This window comes from Hetaerina americana, unplaced genomic scaffold (assembly GCF_022747635.1).
Source record: "Hetaerina americana unplaced genomic scaffold, ioHetAmer1.1.p SCAF_24, whole genome shotgun sequence".
NCBI lineage: Eukaryota > Metazoa > Arthropoda > Insecta > Odonata > Calopterygidae > Hetaerina > Hetaerina americana.
In genome coordinates, this window is record NW_027286808.1 from 7,741,133 (window position 1) to 7,768,346 (window position 27,214).

Below are 27,214 nucleotides of genomic sequence, written 5' to 3' on the forward strand. Positions count from 1 at the left end.
TGAACACGAATCCACGGAAAATGTAATCTTCTAGATAACTTTATCAAGGTAATATATGCCAAGGGCTAATTTTCTCCTCGATTTATCTCTGAAATAAAGATGTAATCATCTCAAAGAGCAAAAAACTCCATCCTGAACTTAAAAAAGTCGAGTCAACATTTGAAATTGGAAGCCAGTTAATTATTTGATTTGTTGAACACTTTCCACTCTTATTGTTGGGGTAGAAGTAATGGGTGTTCGGTGAGTAATTGTATCTGGCCGTGGTCCTGAGAAGCGGGAGAAAATTGGCGACTGATTAAAAACTCGTTGTACGGGGCAGAATAAAATCCTAGAGTAGCATTGAACATCGTTGGCTATCATCCTCAAAGACTGTGAATCACATGGAACGCCCCTCTGAATGAGACAGTGCGAAAACTCTCATAATTTCAAATTGACATAATTAACAAGTCCGAATATTTCAGAAGCAATAACAATCATTGCTTAAAATTAATACGACTAATATAATGGAAAGTGTAAATATTCGCCATGATAATATCCAAGTTGACCAGGATTTCCCAATTGCTGGTCAGGTTTGCTACTCTACCCATCTTCGTGTAGTATTACACAGCGAGCGTCACCAACCAGTATGTCCTCGTGTAATTTACTGCGAAATTATCGTGTAATAAGTTGCTTTGACTCATTGCCCTAGATTTTCTTGCAATCCTCAAAATGGACTGTAAATAAAGTGAAAATATTTAGTTCCTATGCATGTCGGAAGTGTACATGTATCCTCGAGGGAGAACTAACTGGTTGGCTAAAATATCAGACTTGGGTGAATCATATTCGAATCCCTATCAAGTTGAAAAAATTTCTTTTTGGCAAATTTTTACTCAGTGGTGAACTTTTACCATTACACGGAACGAGATCGTTGTGCTTTCGCCGCATTCCCTACGAATTAAATGCTCCACGGGGAAATTTTTCGATTTCCAATGGATTGGATTGAGACGCTAATAGCATCTTATGAAAAGACTAGCAGGCATGAATAGTAAAATTCAGATTGCACATTAAAATAATATCCTATGGCCCCATCACATTTCGCGCGCTCACCTCCACCCAAATTCCAACTCATGCAATCTGCTGACGCTATGAACATCAATTCACTCATCCGCTCGCTTTCAGAATTCTCGTACCCCATAAACACGCTCCCTCTTACCGTTTCATCCCACGTATACAGCACCTGAAAGAATTAAGTGCAATGCAATTAATTTACTCCATTTTTAATTGTTAAAATATCTCCCTCTCTTTCCCTTCAAACAATCTCTCCCTATTTTTATAAAGCACAGTGACTTCCACAACCCACCTAATTTTTGTCCATATTCTACGTTATAAATACATACACCTAGTGGTCGTGGTAGACCAGGGATAGAGCTTTGGATTATTGACCAAAGGGCCCATGTTCGATTCCCGGGCAAACCTCTCTGGGCACCCTCAGCTTCACCCAAGCTATGTGCTTTTGGGGTACCAAATCTTCCTGGGAAACCATAACCGGCACAGAGAAAAGAACTGGCCCCCCTACCCTGATGTGTGAATTTTACAAGCCATTGTGCTTAGTACTGGGTGAGCTCTACCATTACCTACCAAACCAACCTTTGGGTTGATGACTTTGTTTTTGGTTTATATATATACTTCTCTGGTAAGAAAGTCTCATGGATATAAATAATAATTTAAAAGAAGGAGCAAGATGTCATCAGCCCACAAAAACGCAGACATTCAAATGACACATACCTGTATATTCCAAATTTCAGCCAAACCACCTTCCTCTGGGGAAAGAGTTCCTCTCTATCTCCTTTGTGCCAGACATTTATATCCCATTGATAAATTAATAAGTGGGGACACAGAAGAGCAGAGAAACAATAGAGTAGTCCCTTCTTTTAATAATTAAATTACTTTGCAGCAATCCTGGGGAAAAAGAAGAAGTACTGAATAAATTGGCCAAAAGTCATTTGCGAGCTCTGGAAGTGACATTCAATCAGATGATGGAGCTGATGAGTAGTTGCTATGAACTGGCTGAAGTTCAAGGCTTTCAAGAAATGACCAGAAGCCCTCGAAGATTAGTATCTGGGGCTAGCTCAAGTTCTCAAGATGAGATGACAACACGAAGCACTGGTGGTATGAGTGCCCTGACATTGTTTCAAGGCATTATGCCAGGTGAGTAAGAGACTAAGAAAATAATAAGTGTAATTTAAATCCACCATTTTGTTTAAAATAAGTACTTGAAAGGAAAAGAAGCATAGATCAAGTTACTTCTACTCTTTTGAGACATGAGGATTTAAATGCAACTTCAATTTAAAATCCAAGATTTCCATTCGAGAGGTAGGCTAAGTTAGGAAATCCTTATGGTTATGAAATGAATCATAATGATTATCTGAGACTTTTCACCATTTATAAGCAATGTAAGGTTACTTTACTTGTGTTACCTGTGCCATATGCAGCATTTCCTGCTCACCATTTGAGTACTCTACTGATCAGTTTTTGTATTTTTTCACCATAATGCCACAAGTTACACCAATGCTTGGTAATAGGTACCTCTGACCTTCACTATTCTGAACAAGCACGTGTCCTTCTTAAGAGATTATCTATCTAACCAGCATTATCTGCATGGTCATAATACTATTGCCTATACCCCACTAATTGATGGCATTAGAAGTGTGCCAACATTGCAGGATGCATCTAATATTTGATCAATTAATTTTGAAAGCTGGAGTTAGCTTTTGATCATTATTTCTTCCAGCCGGGAATGTTAATCTGCGAATGGATCTCCCAAAGGATAGTTGCAGAAGTAAAGGGGGAGATTGTCAATGATATGAGGATGGTTGTTGAAATTCTAATGTCATGTAAATATGTGCTGTAAAGAGTTTAATTAACATACATATTTTCCTCCATTTTACCTCCCATTTTGTGCTTTAACTAATCGTATATCTTTATATAGTAAAGGGTGCGGCAACTAAACTCCCTTTATTGTAAGTGTTTTGTGTTAGAAAAAAGGAAGTTATGTTGCCACACCCTGTATTATTATGGCCATTATTCATTCATGGCGAGAATGATAAAAATAGCTTAACTTGTATAGCTTGATAAAAATTACCAACTTTAAACAAATTGCAATTAATTAGGTATATATGCATCAGAAAGTCGTCTTTCATTGTAATCTTATTGCCTCAGTAATCCATTGGAGTATTGACCAAATAAATACTTATTATAATTATCACTAGTAAAGTATAAATAAAGTAATCAACAAGTCACAAATTCTTGCTGGTATTCTAGGTATCTCATTCTAATTTTCTTATCTCATGGTGTCCACTTACGGTATGGACATATCTTTTTCTGTCTCTGATATGTAATACTTTTCCTTTTAATAATTTATGTCCAATTGGAATGCAAAGTGTTACAAAAACTATCCAATTGTAATTTACTATGAAATTCCTCTCCCCATAACATTGTAATGGCTGTGATTTGAAAGCCATATGATATTCCAGGAGCATCAGAAATTTCACACCTCTAGACACTAGCCATATTCTATGGTCTAATGTGAAACTTAAACACTACAGTGAAGTGCACATGATATCTGCATGTAATTGGAAGAAAAGATTTTAACTACCTAATTGAAGAATGAGGTGTTACTCTGAGAGGTACCTACCTTTTTATTCTAGGCACTAAGTGGTGTGGAACAGGAGATTTAGCAGAAACCTATTATGACCTGGGGCCGGATGTAGCACTTGATGTTTGTTGCAGAACTCATGACCTCTGTCCAATAAAGATCAGAGCTTTCACATCACGCTTCAACCTTACCAATTACTCCATTTATTCCAAGTAAGACTACTTTATTAAAACATTTAGAATATGCACCCTCATTACCAAATTTAAGTCATCGCACAGTGTCATGTCATTGATCCCCCACCATAAATTACATCATCCTACATAAAGGCATACATTCTCAATAGATGCTAAAAATTCTTTTATTTGATGTCTAAGGAATAAAATTATCTATTGCCAATAATATGCTCTAATAATTATTAAAGAAACATTGCGATGAATGACGAAATTTCACAAAAAAAATCAAAGAAGCATCGCTGTGAAAATTATGGTTCTCACACCCATATTGATTATAAAAGAAATTTACTTCATTTACTTGGGTTTCTTTTCATTTTTTATATGGATAGTCAACAATAGCCTCAAATATAAATAATTCATAAAAGGTTCAAGTAATTTAACTTTCTATGAATCACATTAATATCAAATAATGAAACTGGGTTTGGTAAAGAATGAATAATGTACAATGACCAAGGTAATAACCAAAATGAACTTATGCGAGAGTATGAGTGGATTGAAGATGTTACAAATTTATATCTTACTAGAACAAGGTTGTAGCTTCTACAGTGAACATAATCTACTTTTGGACTTTGAATATTTCACATTTAAATGACTGATTCCTCTATCAATTGTAACTGTAATATTGAATGCTTCATTTGACACAAAGTCAAAATTTTGAATCTCCAAAAGCTTTTAGGGGTAAAAAAATAAATGTTCCTTTTCACCAATATATCAGCTGGATCATAACTAATTCATAATTAAAGTAATTTTCTATTCAATTGCAGGTCCCACTGTAATTGCGATGAGATGTTCTACAATTGTCTCAAAAGAATTGGGAATCAAAATTCTATGATAATTGGAAACTTCTACTTCAACTTACTACGTATACCTTGTGTAGATGGAGTTCCTGGGAATGTCAACAGTAAACATGCATTTGAAATGGAATTTAGAAACAACAGGCTGAAATTCTGATACATAGTTGAATTGGTGACCACTCTTTACATATATGCATATAGTATTAATACTTGCCAGTTGAATGAGTGCCACAAGAATGGTAGCTGAGACGATAGACAAAAAATCCAAAAGAAAACATTTAATGAGTAGAACATGCGTGATGAGTGCTCATTAGAAAATTGAAAGGAAGATATTTAGTGACAATTTTAATGAGATTTTTTGTATACATACCTACTTATTTAATTACAGTTTCTGCCTCCTAAATTGTATTTCCTGGTACCCATAAGAATGTTATGAAACATTTTTGGATGCCATTTGCCATCCAATGGCTTCTAATGCAAGATCGATACTTAGACCTCATATGGCAGCAGAAGGATTTAAATGGTAGTGATGTGATAATGAATCAACAGCCTCTTCAAATTCACACTGCCAGGAAAAAATAAAATCCAGGAACCCTCTCTACTTTTCTCTGAAGTGAAAGGCATTCGATGAACATAAACACTTCCTACAAACATGTGGGAACAACTAAATACAATAAATTTAAAGCAGTAATTACTGTGGCATCAATGAAAAATGTTAAAGAGGGCTCAAATCTCTCCATGTGTGCCTGCATCATGCTATCTCCATAACCACTGAACAAAAAAAATGATACAACAGTTGAAAATTCCATGAAATATAATTATCTTAGAGACAAAAATTATGAATTTTTAGAATATTCGCATAAGTCATGGCTCATTTTTTATTACTTCCACTACCGATTGAAAATAACTTATATTAGAATAATTTCCCACAATACCAGTAAACTCAAGGTCAACTCTCAACATATTCACTCTATCTTAATATCTATTGACAGCTACCAAAAAATATTAGCGGCATCAAAGTACATACCAAAGTGACCCAGGAAAATAATCCAAAACCCCTTAACTGTTTTTTTAAAACTAAAGTCTAGATAGTGGTGAACCATCCTAATGCAAGTCATAAGACAGGTTTTAAATTTTGAAAACTCCCCAATATTTCTCAGGCCAAAATACTAATGCAGACAACAGCCTTTTTGTAGTTATATGAGACCAGGTAAATCAGAATTTAATGTCTTATGAACAGACCATTGCCTAATGGTCTAAATTAATCAAACACACTCTTCTTTGTTTTTATGGAGAAAGCTTTAGGCATGTACATATGAGCTGGCTTGTCTTCCTGCTTGCACGTGATATACTACCATCAGCACAACTTCCAGTACATCACCGAAACCAATTCATGACAGCTCATTATAAATTGTGGTAAAGTAAGCAATAATCAGGCTTCTTCACTGTGAATAGTTTTTATTTTAAGGTGTTAAAAATTACTCTTCGAAAGAGATCATTTGGCTAGGGTACACCCACTTATGAAAGCCTAGCTGATTAAGATTCAGCTACTGACCACAGAATCTCAAGATGAAATCACACTGATTCAGCTACACATTAGTCCAAAGGGATAGTGCAACCTTCTGAGTTTGAATTACTTCTTGGAAACCATGGCTAGGGGAAAGGATTCACCATTGGCTCAAGAAGTGATTCAAATTCCTACACGTTTTTGAACAAGAATAGCTTTAAAATCACACCAAACCACAGTGTGTGGGCAACACTGTTTGAAGGCATGAATTTTTGCTTAAATAATACACTTTGAAGGAAAATATTTCAATCAGATAATAGTATGAGTATTATTTGTAGTTTTGCCTCTATTTATACTTTTCTATATTTTTATCAATAAAAGAATGAGTTTTTTACTTGGTTTTTAATTATTTTTAAAAAAATTCAGCACAAATTTCCAGTTACAAAAATGTGTTATTATTTACTAATCATCGTATTTGTGTAGTTAACACAGCAGCTCCTAAATCCATTTTTTTAGCCTGGAGTTCTAAGGATGAATTCACCATAACAGTTATGTCATTCCATGGGCATTGACAAATCTGAAGAATCCCATTGCTCCATGTTGCATATGGTTTCAATAATTGCATTGCGAACCACAGAGTCTCCTTCAGTAAATGTAAGGGAAGATAAGGTAGTGCCTTCATTAAATTATTCATGATGGGGCATAACACTTCTGATATACTCTCAAATTTTAACCTTCCTCTTTCAGAACTACAGATATTTCCAAGAATTCTGATGATAAATGTCAAAATCTGCATAGAAAAACCATTATTGCTGCTTTTGGCATATCCTTCAGTCTCCATTACTAGTATTTCATCCATCAGAAGAACAATCTTGTCAACAAAATTTGCTTCAAGAAAAACCACTTCAGAAAATTCTGAGCAGGACACAATGAAGAATAAATACATTAGTCTTCCTAAGAAATTTGAATCTGATCTATCCAATAACGGAATAGCAGCAGCAGTCAGCATTGCTATTTCTGAAGAACTGGTAAAGGAATATAATTCATTACACCTGCTGAACAGATAATTGGTAATTCCAAAAAATTCTTTCTCTAAAAATTATTCATGATTATAAATATAGTTACCTTATGTTGTTTGTTAATCCAGTAGTGATGCAGTGAGCAGCAGCATATAAAACAGCTTCGATAACTCTGATTTCTTGAGCTTTGGTTTTGGAATTCTCTTGTAAAGGAGAGGCAGTATGAAGTGTAGGATGATACCGATGCATAATTGTAATTATTTGAGGATATATGCCCTGAACTTCCAAAACTTTGCATGCTGGTACTCCACTTCCTGATAAACTCCCGACTGCCCAAAGGCTAGCTTCCTGAAAAAAAGGTACATCAAGTCAATGGAAGTTAATAATTAATCAAAGATTTGATGAGGAAAACATTAAAAGTGGGCTGGATACCTTTTGAATATTCTTTATCTTAATTTAAGTTCAATAGTTAGGCATTTTATTTCTTGCTTCAGTTATTAATGTTTAAGTTGGAAGGGGACACCACAAATGGAAGAGGTGTATTTCAGTGTGGTTACGACTTGTCCAAACATTGATGAGTACGTGCATCAGGTGTCATACTAGAATGTGACTTGTCTGAAGGTTCCACATCTCAGTGAAATGCATCTTGCTTAAAATTGATGAAGATATTGCTTAATTTTTACTACATTAAAGAAAGAGTTCACAGATTTGCAACATGACTGAACTTTCATATAAACAATGGTGAAAACAGTATTTTTTGAGCAACCAGTACTAGTTGTCAGAAAAATCAGAGCTCTAACTCCCTCTTTGCAAAGCAACTTGTAGAATTCAATCACAATAGCAATTTTTTCCAGAAATACTGCATATCCTCCCCGAAGGATTAAAAATGGACACAATTGATAAAATTGAGATAAAAAGATATTTGGCAGACCCCTAAATGACCCTTTGTTTGGAGCGATTTTACCCACAACCCTCCCCACTCCTTTGCGAGAAACTAGCCTTGAGGGAAAAAACAAAAGCAACCCTTCAACACCTTATCGCCCCTGCCATTCTCATGTCCATCCACCCCACCCCCATACCACGTCATTGCCCCGGCACACTGCTTCTTCCCTTACCCAAATAACATCCCCCCACCTCACCCCCCAACCATGGCCACCCCCACACTCTGCCCTAGGCACATATACTCCAATGGTGCATGTCAATGAAATTTATGCCTGATAATTCTGCTGCAAGTCAGTGAAACGCATTGTATTTTTAAAGTCAGTAGAAAAGTACAAAACCTTTCAATATGGATACCAAATACTTCCACAAATTGAATTCTGAAACCATATCGTATATCTATCAGTACCACTGTATTGATGAAAACAGTCATGGTAAGCGGTATTAAGCTCACTTAAGTAGAGAATATGAGCACAATTCCCTCTGGTTAACCACATCAGGTTTCTATTGTGGAATTACTTACACATTAGCATTACTACAACTATTTAATATTAATGTGTGGAGATAATCCATTAAATTTCATTTAACTTGATGGGAATAGAATGTCCAGTGGACCCAGCTGTTCAATGGGAAGCACAATCAATGGTCATGTAAAGGCATATATTTTAAAATGCAATATTACCAATAATATTTGGTTCATTCCTTTAAGATGTGTCATTAAATATGGAGCTGCAGCTTTAGCAACTTTTAATCCAACATTCATGCCATCTAGTGCTAAGTTTGCACAGCAGTATGTTGCTCTGAGCTGGAGAGTAGAATCTTGACCTAAAACAGTTTTCCAATCAATAAATACGAACACCATGCTAAAAAAACAAAAATTTATATTACACAGCAGTCACATACTATATTCATAAAAAATGTCAGCATAATATGACATTTCACATCAATCAGAAAATTCCAACAAATTTTGACACTGTAATAATAATATTATCTGAAAAAGAATGTTCTACAACATCAATGATGATTAATTGAGGCATAAAAGTAGATAATTGAATCACACAAACATTACATTTTAATGTATTGGAACTGATTTTTAAAGAATCATAAATATTTGTCTGCCAGTACTTGGTATGCTAAATCTTATTATGTACATTAAGAAGAATTATGATATATATTTTCCAGAAATATATTAGAAATACTTGTTTTTCCATTGTACTCAATATGGTCAGAACATGCACATGATTGATTCCTCCTAGATTTCTTTTGAAAAAGACTATTTGCTCCTTATTACTTTTTCTGTATGACAGAAGCAAATGTCAGCATCATTATCCAACTCCATTTAGAGTTCAAAAGTTATCACACCATGAAAAATCAGAGTTAAAAACTTTTCCAAACACTAAGTACAATGAAAGATCAAAAGATCCTTCTTCGTCCCCTTTTGTGTACCTGCAAAAGCACCCATTCTTGCAAGTCTCCTTTTAGGAGGAAACTTCTTTTCCCTTGGTATATTGTACATCTGAATGAGTTCACGGTCTCTAAAAGAAATTTTTTGAATGTATCAACAAAGAACCAAACCCTAATGTTGGTAAATGTCAATTGACTTGAATCATGGTCAGCTCAATTTCTCATGATGAGCAAAGAATGGCAAATCTGAGCTACTGCACTCGTCAATTTGGACACCTACATAACATTTCTCACCACTCATACTCAAAGGACAGTTTGTCAAGAGATTATAACAAATGTTCTTGACACCAAACCTGACATGATTGATATAGCTTTTATTTGAATAATAGTCCAACAGGATCTGCCCCCAAAAAAAAGTGGAATGATTTTCCCTGCTGATGCAGATGCCTGGAGTGGGGCTATTTGTGGTGGGAGGCCTGGGGAAAGCAGGGCGGACTATGTCAGTTATCTGCAGACCATGTACAGTATGTGGATAGCCGCTAGAATGAACCCCTATTTGAGGGTCGTGTCATGAATTCATGATGCAACATCTCAATGAGCAATGATGTGAAATCAAATTGTTTTAAGCTCAGAAAATTGGGTTAGGAGACAATGACCATGGTTAAAGATGCTTATGGAGATTAAGCAATGCCCCAAGGAATGGTTTTCACAAGATTAACTCAGAGGGTAGAGAGGAGGTTGATGACAATGAATGACCTGGATAACTAGCAACTACACAGTGCAACAAGTGAGAGACGTGCTCAATTCCAAACAACACCCAAGTGTCAGAACATTAGCAGAAGAGAGCAATATTCAGGAAATCACAGAGCATCATATTTTTACAGAAGATTTAGCTATGAGAAAGTTGTTTGCCAAGATGGTCCCCAAGCTGCTGTCAGAAGATCAGAAAGCTGCTTTTGTGACAATCTTGCATGATCTCTTGAACTACTATGAAAGTGGACAATAGCCATTATGTGGTACTGCCAGACTTCTTTTTGCTCCCAAGGATAAAAAGGAGCTTGAAAGGCAACCATTTTGGAATGCTGGATAACATCAAAGAGGCCATAATGAGTCACCTGAACGAGGTTTCTGAAGACGCCTTCCAGGAAGCATACCACTCCTAGCAGATGTGCTGGCATTGGTGTTGATGCACAAAGGTGCTACTTTGAAGAATATTAGAAATTTGTACTTTGATTTGCAACAAAATTTTTTTTCAGATTTATTCTTCTTACTTTTAGGACAGACCCTTAACTAATGTGGGTAAGTCCCCTACGTGGATGTGATTGAACCATTCAAATAATTCCTCTTGTGTCTTCCTGAAAAGTTCCACATAGACACTTGATTTTTGCCCAACCATTTGAAGTAACTTGTCATAATTCTTGAATATTTTTATTAGAGTTGATACTGGAATTTAAAACTGTGAGCAATCAGTAGTCAATATTGTGGTTGTGTTTTGCAAGAGCTGTGTCAGAATAAAGAAGGAAAGTGACCCCAGTGAGTAAATTTCAGCGACAATGCTAATTAAATTAACAAGTCTTTAACTTTGAAAGGACAAAATCTTGGGGTCACGAATAATGACTTGAAATACTGGGAAGATACTTTAGGGGGTGGAATTGAAAAATAAAAAATGAATAAGAATACTTGTAATTTAACCACATGCTTACTAACAGCAACTAATACATATGTGCAGTTCAAATGTACATGTAATCAAATGGTAGAGCACTTCCTTCCTTCATCTGAATTCTCCCACATTTGGACCCTACATTGTGGAGATATAACATATCCTCCAATAATATGAAAATACTGATTCAATATTTGATGCCAATTATCAGACAGAAATTTCATGTGCTGGCAAATAGAGGATCTTTAGGAATTTATAGTCTTGAATTAAGAGCATCTAAAGGTGATGAGGCAATTTTTACAAGGCCCTCATGATTATCTGGAAATGTGTTAGTGTACTCTTACCTTTTAAGGCCTTATACGAGGGTCATCCGGAAAGTAGTACCCGTTCGTGAAATAAAGACACAAAAGTAAATATTAACAAACATAAAAAATTTTATTTGAAAGAGGATACTTTAAACTACTTCTCAACATAATCTCCAAGCAAATTAAGGCATTTGTCATAACGTGTGACAAGTTTCTGTATTCCTGCTGCATAGTCCTTCGCCGCCAGCTCATTGAGATACGCGAGGGACCCATCTTGCACAAATTTTTGCATAATGCAGATGGTGTTTAACAATTTCATGAACAATTGTTCGAGAAACATTGGGAAAATGCTCACAGATGTCATCAATTGTAACGCGCCGATCGTTCCTCACGAATTCGTCAACTGAGCTCACCAGTTGGTCTGTAATGACAGACGGTCTCCCCGAACGCTCATCGTCGTGTGTGTTCCCCCTCCCCATGTTGAAGTTGCGACACCACCGCCGAACAGACGACTCGTCCATTACATTGTCTCCATACACCTCCTTTAATTGGCGATGAATATCACATGGGCGAACGTTTCTTGCATTGAGGAATTTAATCACTGCCCTCACTTCACAACTGGCGGCGTTCTCAATTTTTTTAAACATTGTAAACAATCACAGAAACAACACAGGCAATGCTAGCGTCACGCAACTTGGCTCAGAGAAGGCAGACAAGCCACTGAAGCTATCTGACCTCGTCCAGCGGCTACTCGCGTCGTCAGCACTTCATGCGGCACGAACGGGTACTACTTTCCGGATGACCCTCGTATTTAGAATTCCTCTTTGAACGTATACATCCAATCTCATTTGCATAAGTCTACATTATAATAGTTGTTACATGTTTATGAAAAGATTATTTCAAAAGTAATACATGAACCATGAGTCACAGGTTCCTTTAGGAAGAGGTTGAGGAAACACCAAATGATCATTCATCCTTGTATCCTGGGTATCAATAACTGCATACACTACTGACTCTGAGTAATAATTCTAAGAAATTCTGAATAGATCATTGATCAATCATTAAACAGAAGAGAGAAAAGAGAACATAAATACAAGACTAAAAATAAAGGTTTTATTTATGATTACTAAGTGGATTGGAAATAAGTAAAGATGATTCTTAGTCACTCACTAATGCTTAATCCAAAAGAGTTAATTATGTACTTGAATTATTCAAGTACCCTTCTATGTTCCAGACAAAATGCATTCAGTGGAGTAGGTTTTTACTTTGCTGCCAAATATTTATCCTCATTTAAAAAGAAAACAAACAGAAATTTAAAAAATCAAGAGGTATAGATTGAGAAGTGCTAGAGGAATAAATATAAGTACCTGAAAGGTCTCTTATTAACGCAGGAAGAGCTCCATCAATTTTAACAAATGCTTCCCCAAATCCTTCTCCAGAAAAACTCAATGCAATCTGGAGTGAGCACAAATCCTTGTGTCGACATTTTATTCCTCCTGCTTTCCTTTTCAACCTCAGAGCAATTTCCTCAATATCTGCAAGTGAAGGCTTTGTGCCACAAAATTTATTCAAATCAATTTCACGTCTTCCAGCAAATTCAGTATCTCTCTTCTGCTTTCTTCGAAGTGAATCATTTTCTCTTAGCATTTCCCGGAATGCATTCATTTCTTTTGATTGATATCCTAGGTGTGCCATTGCCTCTTTTCAACAAGTTAAAAAGTACTTCACAAAGATGTCAGATACAGTTCATCGATATGTTGAACCTGAAACAGAGAGAACAGTAGCACTGCAAAAAAATATGACCAAAATAAGTTCTAGCAGCCCATTGTATTTTTATATTTGCCAGCTATTTTAGATATTATTAGAATCAAAACAATTCTTACATGTAATCCATAATATTGATGCGTGACTGAGATGCTGGCATTAGTAAAAAATACAGCAATGATAAAACAGAACTTAAAGGCCTCTAACCAAATTATTAAGCTTACAAGAATATGCATATTAGAATCCAAAGTTCCTTATAAAATGGAATTACAGGATGTCATAATACCATTTAAGAAATGATCCAAGAAGTGCGCTGACACAAGGAAGATACTGATTCGAGAGATTTCAGTCCATTTACATGTACACTCATAAGTCAAATGGAAAAAGACCGATAGACAACTTCTAAAACTAGAACCAACTTACACAACAAAAAAATGAACTTTCAACATTATTATTACATTATTTTTTTTTTTTAAGTAATCTACCGGTTAAGGTAGGTTTTTGGACTGACACAACTACCAAACAAATATTTTATTACTCCTAACAAAACACAAAATCAATCATCCTACTCTATATCAGGTCCCTCTTCATCTCTGAGTACTTTCTTCCTCCCTTCATCCCGTCCAACAACCCTATCCTGTTCCTTCCCTTTCCTCTTTTGCCCAACATTCTACCCTCTATCACAGTCTTCAACATCCCACTGCCGGTCAACACCCCCTTCATCCACTTTTCCTGCCTCCATAGGATTGCTCCCAACAAACCCCTCTCTTCGCCCACCATACCAAGTACTTCCTCATTTGTTTTCTTCTCTGTCCATTTCACCTTCTCCATTCTTCTCCACACCCACATTTCAAAAGCCTCCAATCTACGTCTATCCTCCTGCTTCAATGACCACGTTTCCGCTCCGTACATAGCTACGCTCCATATCAAAGTTTTTACGAGTCTTTTCTTAACATACTTACTCAAAGTCCCTGTCATCAACTCCCTCCTCCTTGTGAAAGCCTCTTTGCCTAGCGCAATTCTTCTCCTTACGTCCCTACTACTTTGACCGTGTTGGTCCAAAACACTACCGAGATACGTAAACTGTTCTACCTGCTCTAGCTTTTGCCCTCCTATTTTAATGTTAAGCTTGGCCTTTTTCTTTCTAGAAAATCGCATAACCTTTGTTTTATTAATATTGATTCTCATCCCATACCTGTCGCACTGAATTTCCAATTCACTAAGCAATGCTTGCAGCCCCTTGGCTGACTGACAAACTAAAGCTTGGTCATCAGCAAACCTAACTGATTTTACGACTTCCCCGCCCACTTTCATTCCTACCTCGAGTTCTTCTCATGCCTCTTTGATCATTTCTTCTGCGTACAGGTTGAACAGCAACGGTGATAATGGGCAACCCTGCCTTACACCCCTTCCTAACACTGCCCATCCTGACTCCCCGTTTCCCACCCTCACCTGGGCAGTCTGAGACATGTACAGATTGCGGATTAGCCTCCTTTCCCTCCAATCTATTCCTATTTTCTGCAATATACTCATTAGTTTTTCCCAATTTACTCTATCAAACGCTTTTTCGAAATCTACGAAACAGGCAAATACCTCCTGGTTGTGTTCTATATTCCTCTCGATTAATAATCTCATTACTGCAATGGCATCACGCGTACCTCTCCCCTTCCTAAACCCAAACTGATCATCCCCTAAGTAATCATTTGCCCTACTCTCTATCCTTTTGTTTATGATCCTGAGAACAACCTTAGCTGCGTGGGATATCAAACTAATTGTCCTATAGTCCTCACATGACGTGGCCTTTACCTTTTTCGGAATAGGAACTAAAACTGATCTCACAAAGTCTTCCGGCCAGATTCCCTCCTCATAAATACTACGGATCAGCCCATATAGCCTCTTCCTCCCACATTTTCCCAAGCATTTCAAAAGTTCCACGGGAATGTTATCTACCCCCACGGCCTTATTTAGTTTCATCTCCCTTAATGCCCTTTCTATCTCATTGTCTAGTATGCCTGGACCTAAGCTATCTTCCTCTACGTCATGTTCCTTTTCAATGTCTAACTTTGTTGGTCTAAGCTCTTTACTATACAGGTCTTCTACATATTCCTTCCATCTCTCTTGGATCTTTCCTGCGTCAACTATTACCTTACCGGCCTTATCTCTAACTGCTATCGTTGATCTCCCTTTCTTACTTCCCGATAAAGATTTAACTATGCTGTAAAGCGCACCGATTTCCCCCTTCCTCTGCAGACTTTCCATATTCTCGCACTGCGTCTTCCACCATGCTTCCTTTGCTTTATTTGTTGCCCGCCTCAATTTATTGTTCAATTCTTTGTACTTCATTTTGCCTATTACATTATATCTTTAGAAAATCTGTAACTAGGGTTGCTATTTATATTTTGAACCTTGACAACATTAAGTGCTTTGGGCACCATCTGATGTTTCCATCTGAAAGTTGACCTTTTAATGCTATATTGAAATGTAATGAAATAATTGACTTTGTAATTCCACACACTTTTGTATGTGGAATTACAAAGTGTGTACAAAAAGTGTGTGGAATTACAAAGTTAATTATTTCATTACATTTCAATATGTTATGCAAATTCCACAAAGTTACGCCTGAGACAACAAATTTTTTAATGCTAACTTTCTTCAGAACATTTTGTCGTTTGACCATAACTTGTGCTGTTTATAGTGACTCGAAAATTTTGTCATAGCGAAAAAATGGAGCACACTCGTGAACACTTTCGTGCGATGATTTTTTTCCACTTTCAACATGGAATATCAAGATAGGAGCGCATCGATTAACACACTTCCACTATTGGCGATGAAGCCCCATTTTATGCCCCTGTGAAAGGCTGGTATAACGAATTTCATCATGGCCACCGTTCGCTAAGCGACAAAAGTCATGAAGGTCATCCAAAATCAGTTATGCCAGAAAGCATTGATGCTGGGCGAGAACTAGCCAATGATCGCCTGTTTCTCCAGAATAACTGGACTTGTGGCAACCGTACCATTAGAACAACGTAGAACCGTGAATTCTGAATGGTACATAAGCATTTGGTTACCAGAAAAGCTTGGTGAAATATGGAAAAAGAAGCGGCAAATCTTACTTCATCTTGACAATGAAAGCTCTCACAGATCGGCTGAAATAACTACCTATTTGAACAGCCAAAATGTCGAATTGATGAGTCATCCTATCTACAGACCTAATTTAGCACCAAATGACTACTTTTTATTCCAGTAAATTAAGAAAAATATTGTGTGGCCAATGTTTTTCGGCACCTGAACAAGCCGTTGGTGCATTCAAAAACAATGTTTTTGAGGTACCTCAATCTGAGTGGAAAAAGTGTTACAAAAATTGGTCCAAGTGCCTGCAAAAGTGCAATGATTATCATGGAGAATACTTCGATAAACAATAAAGCCATCTTCAACAATAAATTATGGTATTTTCATTATTAGGCTGAAAATATAAATAGCAAACCTTGTATGTTAGACGGTTTAATCTCTTGAATTGAAATTATCACGCTCCAAACTCACCTCAAGGCCAAAACTACATTCAACTGTTATCATTGATAATCCTACCGGTTAAGGTAGATTTTAGATGGATACAAGCTACACTGCATTAGGCCGCTCTTTAATTCAGCATACTTCCTTATTCCCTTCATTCCATGCATGCCTATCCTATTCCTTCCACATTTGCCTAGCATTCTCCCCCATATCAAAGTCTCCAACAACCCATTGCTAATCAGAATGCTGTGCATCCATCTTTCCTTTCTCCCTAGAATCCTCACTCCTCCCACCATGCCAAGCACATTCTCATCTGTGCCCATTTTACCTTCTCCAAACCCACATTTCAAAAGCCTATCATCTTTTCTCAAAGACCATGCTTCCATGCCATACAAAACCACAATTCATACCAAAGTTTTGAAGAGCCATTTCTTGACATTCATCTCTTAAACTCCCTCCTTATGAAATTTTCTTTGCTTAACACGATTTTTCTCTTAATGCCCCAACTACTTTGGCCATTTTGGTCCAAAACACTCCCAATATACGTAAACTGTTCCACCTGCTCGAGTTTAGGAATTCATATTTTAATATTTAAGTTATCCTTTTTCTATCACAAAAACCACATAACCTTCGTTTGATTGACATTTATTCTCATTCCATACCTATTGCACTGATTTTCCAATTGACTCAGCAATGCTTGCAACCCCTAGGCTGACTGACAAACTATAGCTTAATCAACTGCAAACCTGATTTTATGAATTATCCACAGACTCTCATTCATATCCCCAGTTCCCTCCATGTCTCTTCCACCATTTCCTTCAAATATACAATGAAAAGTACGGATGATAATGAACACCCCTGTCTTATCCCTCCTCCTAACCTAGCCCATCCCTCTACTTGTACCCGACCAGTCTGACTCCTGGGGAACTGAATTAACCATGCTGTTCTTAAATTTGCCAAACGATTTTATAGAGTAACTGATATCTTCCTGAATCCATAGGTATTTTCCATGTATGTCAACACCTTTTGTGGTGTCTAAACCAGGAGTTCATTATGATTAACTCCCATCTTATTGCTCTCAACCTGTGGTCATTTCTGGCACCTGAACTGTAGTCCCTTATCTCACAACCATATCTTCCTTCGCCTACCATTGCATTAAAATCCTCCATCAAAATCAAATGTTTACCCCAGGCACACCCACCTTGATGTTTTCTGACTGACTACACCCTGTCGACTTCTTCCTCCCAATGCATTGCTCATGGCATATATGTACTCCTGAACAATACCTAAGTTTGTTGGTTCTGCTTTAACTTCTACTAATAATATTCTATTGACTGCTTGCTCTATGTTTACCATACTTCTTCCAACCATTTTATTTAATATTATTACCATCTGTCACTGGCTCTCTTTCCCCCTGCGGTATATTACTCTATAACTATCACTCCAGTAATCCCCGCCATCCATCCATCTCAAATCGCAAAGACCAAAACCATCCATATATCCTCTCTGCACATTTCACTTTATATTTTCTAATTATCCCATCCTCAACATCATTCTAGCATTCCAAGTCCCTATTATAACCAGTTTTGTTCCCTTTGTGATTCTACTTCCACTTTCTTTTTGCAAGAATTTTGTGAGATGATGACTGTGGGAATCTTGCTTCTTCTGCTGCCAGGCACGAGAGACAGCAGAGTCCCATAGTCATCAGGATTCATTGTCTCTATGTTGCCCATTATAGCATACTTGTGATAAGTAATTAAGGTGGTTTCCAGTTTCCTACTTCAATGGTCTTTTTAATGAGACATCATCATTCAAATGCCTGGCCCACTGGGGCAGATGCCTTTGCAGCACCTAAATGAGGAGCAGACTACTTTTTGTCTGGCCTCTATTCTTCAATCTGGCACGGGTGATCCTATCAGGAGCAAATATTGCTCCCACCAGCACAGCTCTGGAATCATCAGAGCCCACAATCTCCTCCACCACATCAAACATGGGGAGGGAATAATATTACATATAACATTTAAATACCTTAATGCAATAAAAGTCACACGGTTTCATTTTACTTTGGCATGGAATCAAATCAGCCCACCATAATTAATTAAACATTGGCTCAAAAGGGCATTAACTGGTACTGCCAAAATAATTTTTCTCACTTGAGAGAGGAAACTAAATCATGATCTTTGCTTCAAATAATTTTAAATTTGTGCATCTCATGCTAAATGATCTTAAAACCTGGAAGAGTGACACTGGCTACTTCTCAGCCACTTTTTATATGCAATTGCATTTATAATTCTGAACACAATAAGAAAACATTTGACTACTTCTCCATATTTTAAGAAGTCATATTGACTAAATAATTCATTTTATCAAAAGAAAAATAGAAGTACCTAAATACTTGAGGATATGTAATTTTTATAGTGAATCAGAGCAGTGATGACTCTCTAGAACTAAGCCCTTTTTCATCATTTACTGCAGCATGGGTTAGATGCTAGAATATTGGTGGCAAGAGGTGCTTTTCCCATGTATAAAACCTCACATTACTCCAATTACAGATTGTGTGTGTTATTCTAAATTCTATTCCCTAAGAATTAAAGCCTTTGTACTAAAATGTATACGTACAAACAGAATGTGAGAAAACTTTTTAATCTCTTTTTATGACATAACATGGATTATTTGTTTCAATCATTTTAAAATACATAAAACAATGTATTATGGTCATAAACAAATTCTGACCTGGTTACATAAGGAGCATACATAAATGCCTCTGAGACAAGCAGATAGGGAGGATACTGATAAGGATTATTAGAAGATGTGATATTTTCATGGACAAATTAATTGAATATCTCTGATAACATTTAAATGGAAGAAATTTCATAAAAATAAAATAATATGACTGTTAATGGGCATATTTAACCCATGGATAAAAAATTCAATGTATATTTGTACCAGATTCCAAGTAAGAGTTTCAAGTCAATGTCTATTACAGAATTAAAGGTGAAATGTCTGTTTTGCATGATCACGAAGAGAACTAAGTAAAAAGGTTTGACGTGGATGGCAAAGGATCAAATGCTTTTCTTATTCTATTATTCACATATTCCAGGAACGCGGTTGGGTGCACCCACAAACGTGAGAGAGTACCATAATCTAAGGTGGCAACATGGTAACCAACTAGCCGGAGATGACGAATTCGCAACATTTGCGGCCCAATCAGTACTGTGCTATCTCTACAATAGTGTTCTGGCAGGTTAACCAACAATGCCAAAGTCTGCTCACTTCTGTTTAATGGCCAAACCCTTTTTCCGCTACGAATCACCACGTCAACCATGTGCAATTCACCGATTGGTAAAGGTCGCCCAGGAATAACCTTTGTGTCTACTTCATATTTCTGATTCAGGTCAGCATCTAGAACTTCTGCAACACGACGAGCCACTCTCCTGACACGCCCATCTTGCCAGATACTGACAGCTTCCAGTCGAGACAAGACAGGCCTTCCGTCATTCCACTTCAAAGGCCATTCCACTGACAAAGCAGCATCTACTAATCTTAATTTACTTTTGATTGTTTCCACGCGTCCACTATGTGACGAAATAAGAGCTCTGTCCAGATAGGATGGTGTGTAGACTCTACGAGATGTATTAAGGGGGGGCCTGCCTAGCATAATGCAAGACAGTAATATGTCTAGAATATCCTCTGGTGCGAATTGGGCAAATCTCTCATCCAGCACTTCATCCAAAACCTTCCAAATGCCTTCTGAAGGCTCCCAATTCAAAAACGCGAGACCCCAAATTAGGTCTCTCACCATCCCCGGAGGTAACTCATTACCATGTAAAATTGATACATCAGCAATTGCAGAGAGAGTCCTTGGTGACCGAACTCGGAAATACGCACAGAAACGAGCTGCCATAGCAGCCAATGGAGGAAGAGCAGACCAGCTTCCTCTCGCAGACAGATTTTCTAGAGCACCAATTATCTGAGAGTCTACATGATCTAGCTTAAGCAGGCTGTCTAAGATGTTTATTAAGGCCGCATCCTGTAATGCTTTGGCATTTCTATGAGCCCACCTTGTAATAGTGGCTACTATTGGTTTCGACGTTAAGCCAGCTTTTATGAGATATTCCAGAATTAAAGATGGTGAGGATGGTCGTAGCTCCCACCAAATCGACGCCATTCTCTTTTCAAGAATCGAAAGAACAGCTTTTCGGCTCTTCTTAAGAAGAGGAAGTATAGAGAAAACGTTGACGACATTGACTGCGTTAATGTCACTCTGACGACTAGAGATTCCAATCCATAAATTATCAGGTTCGATTACACCTTTTTCTGAGGTTGGCTCATTTTGAAAAAAATCAGAAAATGTTTTGACAGCCAGGCAAACTTCATCAATGGTAAGATGGCCTTCAGTTGCTCTCACTAAAATTTCAGAACAAAGTCTATTCCGGTATGACAACACATTGGCCCTGAATGTTTCTTTTCCCAATATCTTTAGGCATCCCAAAACTGGCGCTGAATCACTTCCCTCTACAATGACATCAACTAGCTGATTGAATACAGCAGTTCGGGTGAAGTTCTCTTCGCCACTTTCACTTAAGTTGAAGTCTTTAGTATCTCCTGTAATAAGGTTGCGAAAACTTTTGTTATTTTCAAACTGAATGAATTTGTCCAGAGCACACAATGCCACTTCTGATGTTACTTCACAAGCTGGTATAGTTTCCAGTAATGTCAACAAACTCTTTATGGAGGGACACCGACCTAGCCCTTCCATTATTTCCTTGCTTTCCTTTTCATTAATTTTATTTTTGTCTTCTCCATTTTCGCCTGTACTTCCGTTACAGTTTCTGTAATTAGAACCTTGAAATTTAACGACGAAGTCATTCTCACAGTCTCCACTGTTACTGCATACAAGAACTACATCACGAACCTTCCTCACAATCAAAGGTAGCTCGCGGATGTTTACACCATCTTGGCATAAGATAGTTGTCTGTCCAAGATCATTTCTTTTAGAATTGAATCCTGAATAGCTCACACAACAGAATTTACTATTCGGCTTGAAATTCTTTGCAATAGCTAATGATCGGTAGCTATTACGTAGTACCCACATTTCCTATCGGAGGGTCAACGAAGACGAGCTACTATACTCTAAGCCAAGAATGACTAATCGTTCCACTTTTTAATGTTTCTCATTAATAAACTTTACACTGAAAAAATACTCTTCAGCGGCAACTTTCTTGGTCTCAGCTGACCGAAAGCGGATGGCACGATGACAAATGAAAAACAAAATATACAGAAAGGCCCAACCAGGTCGAACTTACATTCGTTGTTGAATTACACACTCTTTCAGTGAAAATGCCTCTGTTCCAGCAGTTATTAAAGTAAAATTAGCATTTAATCCTTTAGCAAAGATGATGCGAACTCATTCACTACGAAATGTAATTTTTGCATTACACATTTCATAATATGCGCAATGGAGGTACGCGCATAATGTATGTTTTTTGTCATTGAAGCAATACAGCAACTATACATCCTTTTAATTTATATTTAAGAGAAATTTAGGTTTTTTTAACTGAATAATAAATAAATTACAGTAAATGGTAAGTTAAAAGTAATTAAATTCCCGATTAGTATAATATTAGTTTTGAATGATCATGTAGGTACTTCCGTTCACGGCTCTCGTTCACAACGTTCTTTTACATTGGCTTCCGGTTTATCGCCAGGGCTGCTTGGCTGTTGTTAAGTTTGGATTAAACAAAAGCTAACGTATCAAAATGGTAAGTTGGTATTTTCTTATTCATACTCCTATTAATATATTTTAGTTTTATTTAATGCAATGGTATATCTACCATCAACCACGAGTTGTTCTCATTTACTTAGAAGTCATACTTGTTAACTTCATATTTTACTTAATTGTTTTAACTGTTAACTTTTGTATTTTAAGGCCAAAAGAACGAAGAAGGTTGGAATTGTTGGTAAATATGGTACCCGGTATGGAGCTTCGCTTCGTAAGACCGTCAAGAAGATGGAAATAACCCAACACGCTAAGTACACGTGTACCTTCTGCGGTAAGGTATGTATTTAATGGCTTTCATGGTTGGGTTAATTTGTTAGCTGCGGAGCATAACAATAATATGCATGCATATTCATGATAATATACATGATTCAGAATGTCGTTTTTGCCTTATGTCAACAGCTTCTGAAGGGAAATGTAATAGAGTATTAGCAATTAAAGGGTTTAGGTACTAAGATTGGCCGCTTAATGTCCACAGGATGCAATGAAGAGGTCTTGTGTCGGCATATGGTCGTGCAAGAGATGTAAAAGAGTGGTAGCTGGTGGTGCTTGGGTGTACACAACAACAGCAGCAGCTTCAGTGCGGTCGGCAGTGAGGAGATTGCGAGAAAATAAGGAACAGTAATTTTATGCTCATGTAAAATTATAAATAAAATTTAAAATTCAACATTTATTTTAATCATTGCAAGTTTAACATCCTCGTGTATTTGTTTTCCCGCACAGCATACCTCCTGCTAGTATTACGCCTGGTTATATTAATTACAGTATATAATGATCAATAGGAATATGTCGTGAATAGCCTGATTTGGTTGACTCTTATAGTGTGTTCTGGATAAACACACAGTAATCAACCCGGAGGTCGGTTTAGTAGGTGATGGTAGAGTTCACCCAGTACTAAGCCCTATACGGCGTGTGAAAATTTACACATCAGGGGCCAGTTCCTTTCCCTGTGCCGGTTATGGTTTCCCAGGAACACCTGGTACCCGAAAAATCACTTTAGCTTGGGTGGAGCTGAAGGTGCCCAGAGTGCCTTACCCGGGACCCTTTGGTCGGCAGTCCAACGCTCTACCCACTGGACTACCGCGACCGACTAGGTGTTCTGGATAGGTGATCATTATTGTTTCCATTTTACAAAATATAGTAATAGTTTGACAGTGTACCAGAAGAGTGAGCAATTATGAATTTGCATAATTGCAGCAGTTAATTTCAATTGTGCCGAAGAGATATGTATGTTAAGATTCTTTTGGGGGTCTTGATAACCGTAGGTTACTTCTTTTAGATTTTTCCACAGTGGTTTTACTATAGAAGATAATATTTGTATAATAGCTGGAAGATTTCGTGTAATCAACCGCTTGACATAGTAGTAAACTTGTGCATATAATTTTCATATTTTTATGGATTTATTTTCTATGGACAGTTCTTCGTCGCAATTAAATTTTATCTTGAATTAGCTACAGTTCTTTTAAACTTCCAGGATAACTTTTCAGGACTCTTATCATTGCTTTGTGTGTAAGCCCATGTTTGAATTTGGATAGTAAAAAGTGTTGCCATGTTACGCGTTTCACTTGCATTGTAATTTATAGTACTCGAATAAATGCATTATTATTACCTGAGAGTACAATACCGTTAAGGTTTTTTTAGATTACCTCAAGGCATCCAATAATGTCAACTCTGGGATCCATTCTGTTTGTCAGCATACTTCCATTTTGACAATTAAGTTCTTTGGTCAGGGGGCACCTTTCAAATATTACTACTTTTGAAGGATGTTCCCGACCTCTTAGACAGTTTCTACTGTTATTAATTGTCCTTATAATCCCAGAATCGCTTTTATATTTTAGTTCTAGCATTGGATATCACAATGATTAACTAGCATTTATTGCTACAGTAAATTTGAGTTGAGCCTTGAGGACTTAACGATTGATTTCATAATTTTATATTTCATCTTTGAATAATTTGATTGAATCATCTTTTCTACTGCAACATACGTCATTGAAAATGTCAGTAAATATCTTCAGTTTGTTTAGTTTGATAGAATTAGAGGTGGTTAATAAAGTGCATGTGCAAAGATTACTCGTTCTATGTTTAATCAAGGATCAAACCGTTAGCATATTGGTATGCATATCATTGAAAGAAAATCCTATTAATTTTCTATCCTTTTGAGAAGAACATTAAAACATTTCATTGTGGATAAAATAGCAATTTCTATTATACATAAATGAATTGTTGTTTTGAATGTACCTAACAATGCAGATAGTATGGGACAGTGTACTATTGTGATGAAACAGGCCCCAATAGGAATAATCCTATCGTAAAAACTGAAGTGCTGTTCAGTAGTCATGCAAGGTATTTGAATGGTGTTGAGTCCACTTTGTACGTTGTTCAATGATGCATCTTGTGGGGCAATATTTTGATTAAGTTAGCACTTTCAAGGTCTTGGTGAGATCTATTTAAAAATATAAAGAGAATTTTGGACTGGTTTGAACTGAACATTCAAAATACTGTCTTGAGCAGTGAACGTGAAATGAACACGGAACTGTTGCTGAGAGAAAGAAATGTATTTGGTGGTTAATGTTAAAACTTAAGAAAAGTTACCTGCTTGCAGCAATGATAATTATGTTGATTAATGTTGGGAAGCATAAATTCATTGGAAGTATCAATTACTTTTAGGTGGATGAGCAATTTTCTGTTAGTAATATGGTTAACTGCTGAAACTAATGAAGTATTGCTTGTACTGCTCAAAGGGGCTCTTGTCTCAAAACTCTAGATCCCACGAAGGAAATAATAAGAAACAAGGAATAAACTGAATTGTCAAAAAATGATTCATACTATGTGGAGTTTTTGTTGATATTGGAGATTGCCAAATCAAGCCCCAAGACTTATTCGATTAAGAAAATACAACATTTCATGCAGAGCAATGGAAAATGACTGCCATTTTTACTGAATCGTTTATCCGGTACGTATTGTATGCTTTTCCTGGGTTCATTTGCAGTGATCTGTGGATAGTAACCCAAGGCAATAATATCTTCTTTTCAAACAATAGCACTGCTAATACTGATACCCTTACTTTCATCTATCAATATTCCCATGTAAAACAAGTTGCCAAATATTCAATGAATTCTTGCATTTTTTGTATTACACTCCTAAGGGAAAATATGCATCTCAATTTTCTACATTTTTGAATCTAATTCAATTGCAGTCATTCAGTATCAAAATTTTTTTAATGCAAAATTTTATAGCAAAGTTTTAATAACAATGAGGTTGGAGTGCACTTGCACTCCTTTGTTTTTGAATTATTGGAGAAGAAAGAAATCAACTTCATAAAATGATAAAATTGGAATTTTTTAAAGTAATTATTAATCTTAATATGAATTTAATAAATAGCACTGCCTGTGTTAACAAAAATATTCTTATGAACTTGGAGAAAACATTTTTTTTACTGTGCATCATCTAATGATTGTCTCCCATATCCCTTCAGGTATTTCTGACCTTTTAAATAATTCATGTAATTGCAACTAAATGCAGTCTTTAAAGCCTGAATTGAGCATTATTATTAGGTGATCTACCGATTAAGGTAGGTTTTTAAATGGACACAACTACCAAAGAAATATTTTGTGACTCCTAACAAAACACAAAATCCAGTATCCTAATCTACATCAGGTCCCTCTTCATCTCAGAGTGCTTCCTTTCTCCCTTCATCCCATCCCTATCCTGTTCCTGCCCTTTCCTTGTGTGCCTAACATTCACCCATCTATTACAGTCTTTAGCATCGCATTGCCGATTAATACGCCCTTCATCCATTTTTCTCCCAACAAACCCCTCTCTTCGCCCACCATACCAAGTACTTCTTCATTTGTTTTCCTTTTGGTCCATTTCACCTCCATTCTTCTCCACGCCCACATTTCAAAAGCCTCCAAGCTACGTCTATCCTCCTGCTTCAATGACCACGTTTCCGCACCGTACATAGCTACGCTCCATATCAAAGTTTTTACGAGTCTTTTCTTAACATCCTTACTCAGAGTCCCCGTCATCAACTCCCTCCTCCTTGTGAAAGCCTTTTTGCTTAGTGCAATTCTTCTCCTTGTCTCTACTACTTTGATCGTGTTGGTCCAAAACACTCCCGAGATACTTAAACTGTTCTACCTGCTCTAGTTTTTGCCCTCCTATTTTAATTATTGGCTTAACTTTTTTCTTTCTAGAAAATCGCATAACCTTTGTTTTATTAATCTTGATTCTCATCCCATATCTGTCGCACTGAATTTTCAATTCACTCAGCAATGCTTGCAACCCCTTGGCTGACTGACAAACCAAAGCTTGGTCATCAGCAAACCTAACTGATTTTACGAATTCCCCGCCCACTTTCATTCTACCTCCAGTTCTTCCCATGCCTATTTTACCATTTCCTCTGCATAAAGGTGGAACAACAATGGTAATTATTGGCAACCCTGCCTTACACCTCTTCCTAACACTGCCCATCTGGACTCCCCGTTCCCCACTCGCACCTGAGCAGTCTGAGACATGTACAGGTTGTGGATTAGCCTCCTGTCCCTCCAATCTATTCCTATTTTCTGCAATATACTCATTAGTATTTCCCAATTCACTCTACCAAACGCTTTTTCGAAATCTACGAAACAGGCAAATACCTCCTGATTGTATTCTATATTCCTCT

The 27,214-nt window shown here is 36.9% G+C and overlaps 4 protein-coding genes across 4 annotated transcripts in view; 2 read left to right on the forward strand and 2 right to left on the reverse strand.

The window, feature by feature from the left end:
* The window catches only part of LOC139689460 (uncharacterized), a 32,406-nt gene extending 25,887 nt beyond the window's left edge, over positions 1-6,519 (forward strand). Inside the window, exons 2-4 of the mRNA XM_071586592.1 lie at positions 1,934-2,187; positions 3,687-3,846; positions 4,632-6,519. Coding sequence (XP_071442693.1) covers positions 1,934-2,187; positions 3,687-3,846; positions 4,632-4,818 — 601 coding nt within the window. The 3' untranslated portion in view covers positions 4,819-6,519. The remainder of the gene's footprint in view (positions 1-1,933; positions 2,188-3,686; positions 3,847-4,631) is intronic.
* Positions 6,520-6,574: 55 nt separating this feature from the next.
* Positions 6,575-22,227, reverse strand: LOC139689459 (uncharacterized). The gene is made up of 5 exons (XM_071586591.1): positions 22,076-22,227; positions 12,863-13,258; positions 8,809-8,951; positions 7,294-7,535; positions 6,575-7,193 (listed from the first exon to the last, which is right to left on the reverse strand). The coding sequence occupies exons 2-5, from the start codon at positions 13,188-13,190 to the stop codon at positions 6,635-6,637; spliced, it is 1,272 nt and encodes a 423-aa protein (XP_071442692.1). The 5' UTR covers positions 13,191-13,258; positions 22,076-22,227; the 3' UTR covers positions 6,575-6,634.
* Positions 19,407-22,052, reverse strand: LOC139689458 (FAST kinase domain-containing protein 3, mitochondrial-like). Its single transcript, XM_071586590.1, has one exon. It carries the CDS (start codon positions 21,862-21,864, stop codon positions 19,798-19,800), a length of 2,067 nt encoding a protein of 688 aa, XP_071442691.1. The 5' UTR covers positions 21,865-22,052; the 3' UTR covers positions 19,407-19,797.
* A 200-nt stretch (positions 22,228-22,427) lies between the features above and the next one.
* RpL37A (ribosomal protein L37A) lies at positions 22,428-23,215 on the forward strand. Its single transcript, XM_071586612.1, has 3 exons — positions 22,428-22,531; positions 22,699-22,827; positions 23,027-23,215. The coding sequence occupies exons 1-3, from the start codon at positions 22,529-22,531 to the stop codon at positions 23,171-23,173; spliced, it is 279 nt and encodes a 92-aa protein (XP_071442713.1). The 5' UTR covers positions 22,428-22,528; the 3' UTR covers positions 23,174-23,215.
* The last annotated feature ends 3,999 nt before the right edge of the window (positions 23,216-27,214 follow it).